General features: G+C 28.9%; 1 protein-coding gene across 1 annotated transcript; it reads right to left on the bottom strand.

The window, feature by feature from the left end:
- Positions 1-284: 284 nt before the first annotated feature.
- Positions 285-3,431, bottom strand: LOC112457700. Its single transcript, XM_025020882.1, has 4 exons — positions 3,300-3,431; positions 2,977-3,063; positions 683-811; positions 285-521 (listed from the first exon to the last, which is right to left on the bottom strand). Exons 1-4 carry the CDS (start codon positions 3,333-3,335, stop codon positions 285-287), a joined length of 489 nt encoding a protein of 162 aa, XP_024876650.1. The 5' UTR covers positions 3,336-3,431.
- Between the last annotated feature and the right edge of the window lie 1,854 nt (positions 3,432-5,285).

Genomic DNA, 5,285 nt, shown 5'->3' with positions numbered 1-5,285 from the left:
CCATGTATACCTTTCTCTCTTACACAAATGTTGGAAACACAACTCGAACCTACATTCCCCTTCCAGGTATATATGTTCTAAAGAGGTGATAGAGTATAATTTGGCAAACTGAATCGTATTCAGCGTCCAAAAAACTATCAACTGCCACAAGTTTCTTGTGCTTTCTTTGTTGTATGTTGTATGTTGATCAGTGTAATTTGAATTAAAACAACAACGTTATTATTTAACGTCACAATTCCATCTTGCAATGCAAATTCTCTTGAATTTTCTTCATACAAATCTACTCACTCCTTCTCAGCTGCTAGTTGTTTGTTTTTTTGCTCTATCTCCAGGCCCAGTTTTGTAACATTTAGACGCAAATTCTCGATCATCTCCTGTGCATTTTGTTCACGCGCGTGGGCCGCATCAGCCAATTTTGTCGTTTTTGTAACTTCTTCTTTCAATCGAGCTATCTCATCCTCGTAGGTCTCCACTGATCTTTTCAGCTCGTATATTTTGTATGTATTGTCTACAATTTCATTCTAAAAAAAACATTTTAAATGTGTCATAAGATGAGCTTCCGAGAGAGAGAAAGAGAGAGAGAAAGAGAGAGAGAGAGAGAGAGAGAGAGAGAGAGAAAGAGAGAGAGAGAGAGAGAGAGAGAGAGAGAACATTTGATGCAATTCTGTTTTCTCAGTTTTACCTTGAGCATTGTGCATTGTCCCGATAGTTCCTTTTCATTTCTGTGCGCTTTATACAAAGATTCATAGAGTCTCGCATATTCAGCTTCAAAGGGAGCTAGTGCTTTATTAGAACTCATTTCATTCGTTATCTATAGATAAATGAGGATATATTTTTAATTGTAGTATGCTATTTGGGACATTAATAGGAATATAGACTTAAATCTGAGATTAAAAAATTTCAATCAGCATTTATGGATTTTAATTGGAACTGCCATAGAAAAACTTTAGAATTTCATAAATAATAGTTACAATTCTATATAGCATTACTATCTATCTTGCTATCAAGAGATAAACATCTAAGACTTGTTTTACAGACTTAAGTTTGCATTTCACATAATTCTTTATAAAGTAAGTAAATTTAATTTAATAAAAACAGGCAAAACAATGTTTATTTTAAAAGTTTTTTAGTACATTTGATTACAAAATTCTATTAAAAAATTATGAACAAAGAAGAAAATATAATAAAATACAACAAATATTAGATAGCACATTCTACATATTTTATTAATTCGATTGTTAATTTAATTAATTTCACTATACTAGAAAAATAATATACTGGAAAAAATAAGATATTAAATATTTTAACATATACCTATATTGGAAAAATGCATTTTAATATTAGTAAAAAAAGAACATAAATAAAAGCAATTTTAAAACTGCTAATAAATTACTTATGTGATTTTTAATTTTTAAATGTGTGTACAAACATATTTTTTTCAATACAAACTCGATAAACGTCATACATGTCTATATTGTGCGCTACGTTGGATCATATAAGATACACAGACTCCTCGGGTTGTAAAAAGCCGTGATGTAAAGAACATGTATTAATGAAATATATAGAATATGCTATCTAATATTTATTGGGTTCTATTGGATCTTCTTCTTTGCTCATAATTCTTTAATAGGATTTTGTAATAAAATGTACTTCAAAATTATACAAAAAACATTGTTTTACCTATTTTTGTTAAACTTTCTGGTAAATATGCATAAAAGGTCAGTACCGATTTTATCGCCACTTAAATATGTTGTAGGGGAGGTCTTTCTATCTTATTACTCTTTTTAGGTATTATAAAATAACATTAGTTCTAAGAAAAGTAATTTTCGATATGTGTGTATAGACAGTAGACATATAGGGGTGGAAAGTTAAAACCCGAACTGTACAATAATAGATCTTGTTTTGCTTTATAAGAAAGAGTGGGATAAACCTCGCTTCGTGTGGGGAGTTGCAAATCCATGTGGAATCATACAATAATAAAAAACAACAATTTATCCTTTTGCCATTGTTAAAGCAGAGAATACTTTGTAAATTGTATTTATACATTTTAAAATATAATGTTGTATATATACTTTTGAATATATTAACTATTCTCTGCTTTAAAAAATTATTTCTGTTACAGATATTGATTTTCACACGATACATACGTATTTCCACACGAAACGAAGAAAAAAGAAAAAACGGGTTTTTAATTTTCTACGCAAACCAAGGTCCATCCTCACTCATCCCTGCTTGCAGGAGAGGGGTAGTAGCTCTTCCTCCACCTACATGTGTATTGTCTATACACACATATACCGGCAAATTACTTTTAGCATTAAAATTGTAAAACTTTAATTTGCTATATCTTTTAAACCAATGTTGTCCCTCACTTTTTTCTTGCGTAAAATTACTTAGAAAGACTTCCCCTACAACATATTTAAGTGGCGATAAAATCGATGAGTATTGATTTTTTATGCATATTTACTAACTTTCTATATTATTTATTAATGAAGAAACATGGGTCTAACTCTAATAGTTAGGTTAGACAGAATGCGATTTAAATATATGCATGTATGAATAGATAAATCATAATTATAAGTCTATTCATTTGTATTTTTTATATATTTTTTTTCTAATTATATTGTTAGTGAGTTTATATTAATATTGCGATAAAAAGCACAGTTCTTTTTATATTGTATAGATCAATACATAAAGTCTATTAAAAGTAAATTGTTTATTATAAAATTAATTATATAATAACTTATATTTGACCTTTAAAGAATGTTTATAGCTATAAAAAATTAAAATGTTTAAAATACATATTTTTAGCAAAATATTGCTAATATATGAAAAAGCAAATATATAGGAAAATATATACACAAAAACTAAAAATTAAAAAATAAACTATATAGATCTATGATAATTATGATACAATTAAGTAAAATACAATAAACAGACAAATACATTTTAATAATTTTCGCAAGCAAAAGCTCTTACCCTTGCATAATCTTTCTCCAAAGTACAAAACGTGCTACTTGCCGAACTTCTTTCTGAGGATGGTTGACTGGTTTCACTTCCATCATCCTGAAAGCAGTATCATTTTATTGCCATTATAAAATATTATGATGAGTAATTATCACTTATCCAAATTATTTCACATTTCAATAAACATGATATTCAAGATAAAACGAGATTACGCAAGTAATATTAAATTTTTTTTGCTTTTTAATATATAAAAGCTCTTGAGTCATATAAAAACATGCCATAAAGAATTAAACAATAAATTAGTAATTAGATATATTTTATAAGTAATTACTTACACCGTCCAATTCAGCATTCATGTCTATATCCATCATGATGTATCAGCGAAATTAAAACTTGTCGATAAATATATGTAAATAAATCTTGCGATTTTACGAGATAAATATTGTTGTAAACTAATTTTTTAGTTCTTAAAATTTACTCTATGATTCAAGAACTTGCGAACTTTTTGCAAATTTCTAAATTAGCTAATTAGTGTAATCAAGGTTTCTTATACGACTGTAGTGACAATATGACGGTTCAAGGAATGTTTCTGTGCCTCTGGATATAAGCTATTTCAAATTGTTGACTAGTCGCTATGACAACAAAGCATTCTTGTACTGATATACTTACACTCATACATTACGAAATAATCAATAAGGTAGCATCTTTGTAAGGTGCTCTCGGATTAACGCATAATGCGCAGACTACCCGCGGAAAAAAAGTTAAATATGAACTTTATATGGACCTTAATAAAATCTCCATTTAAATTTTATTTGATTTAAATTAATGCTGAATAACTGCATTAATATGGCTCATACTTGTTCTATATATAAAACTTAATTAAGAATATGAGAAGAAATGCCGATATACATTTCGATTAAAAATCTCAAACACATATGAATTCATGACGTATATTCTTAATCGACGTCTATACTCGTACGTATGTTTCGTAGTATACAAAGTATATATACGTACTTCTTATAGTATCATTTTATCATCAAAATATTCGTATTTAATTTGGCTTAATAAGGATTTAATTAGCTAATATATTCAATTTAAATATTTATCTTATTGAAACCATATATGAAATTAATAAGTTGTAAATTTTATTCAAATTTCATTAAATTCAAATAGGACTTTTATATATTCTTAATATGTTGAATTCAAATAAGACCTTTACACGTTCTTAATGAGGCTTTTAAGGCACAGCGCGCGCGCACCAGAAGCTGAATCCTTGAATTTATTCGCGAGAAAAACGTATGCGGAAATTCTGTTCTTATAGAAAAGTTGCAAGTTGATTAACTAAAAGCCATGCGATCAACTTGCTACTTTTCTGTAAGAGTAGAATTTGCACATACCTTTCTCTTGCGAATAAAATCAAGAATCCAGCCCCTGTTGTAGCTTGCCGAAATGTTGCGGTCTCAATCAACAGGCAATATTTTACAAACGTTTTTTAATATGTGTTTGAAACTGATTTTCAAATATTTTTCAAACGTTTAAAAAACATTGTCTGCTAATTAGGATAATAATGAGATTAGAGAATATGGTATCAACAGAGAATGAGTTATAAGATAAAAAAAAAAACGTTTATAAATTACAATTATTGTGTTTATATTGGTTTGCTTTAAATCCAGTGATACAAAAAAAAAGATAAGTAAACTTCTGATAAAATTAACAAAATGCAACTCTTAGGCAGTAATCATAAAAACAAATATTAATCGCTAGCGACAAAAAGATTTGACTAAAAAAATTGATCCAGTGGCACAAAATATTAATCACAATCATAAAAACCAAGAACACAATTTGCTAGCTCAAAAAAATAAAAATGGAGAAATTCTTTATATACTTAATCAAGCTGAAGATCGATACTATATAGAAGAATCGCTAAAACAATAACTGGAAGTCACTAAAATTCCCCATGCGGATGCATATCATTGGTTAATCAATTTCCTTTGTAACTCAGTCGATAGCCAATAAGAGGACATATAAATGTAATATATCGTTTTTTCGCTTTTTGTTTAACACAACGATTAATGATTATTATACGCTATAAACCTTGCTTGATTAATAAGAAACTTATATACGGAAGCACATATCGAAGTATGTTGTAGTTATCGAGAACTAAGGTAACAAAGGTTCGGCCCCAGTGAAACGCATACTCCCTCGTCTTCGCCAACCGAAGGTTGGCAGCAGTCGGGAGAATAAAATCGTTTGTCATAATTATACTCTGTGGCGCTTTTGCTTTCTCACTCTCTCTCTCTCTCTCTCTCTCTCTCTCTCTC

The sequence above is a fragment of the Temnothorax curvispinosus genome, unplaced genomic scaffold (genome assembly GCF_003070985.1).
Source record: "Temnothorax curvispinosus isolate PA1 unplaced genomic scaffold, ASM307098v1 QBEX01008150.1, whole genome shotgun sequence".
In the NCBI taxonomy this organism is placed as follows: domain Eukaryota; kingdom Metazoa; phylum Arthropoda; class Insecta; order Hymenoptera; family Formicidae; genus Temnothorax; species Temnothorax curvispinosus.
The sequence above is the reverse complement of the archived record's forward strand: the minus strand, read 5'-3'. Positions and strand labels throughout refer to the sequence as shown.

Coding starts and splice junctions, on each gene's coding strand:
- LOC112457700 (XM_025020882.1), bottom strand. CDS start 3,335: ATGATGGATATAGACATGAATGCTGAATTGGACGGT. Junction 3,064..3,299: donor TGAATGCTGAATTGGACGGT/GTAAGTAATTAC, acceptor TACTGCTTTCAG/GATGATGGAAGTGAAACCAG. Junction 812..2,976: donor TGGAGAAAGATTATGCAAGG/GTAAGAGCTTTT, acceptor ATTTATCTATAG/ATAACGAATGAAATGAGTTC.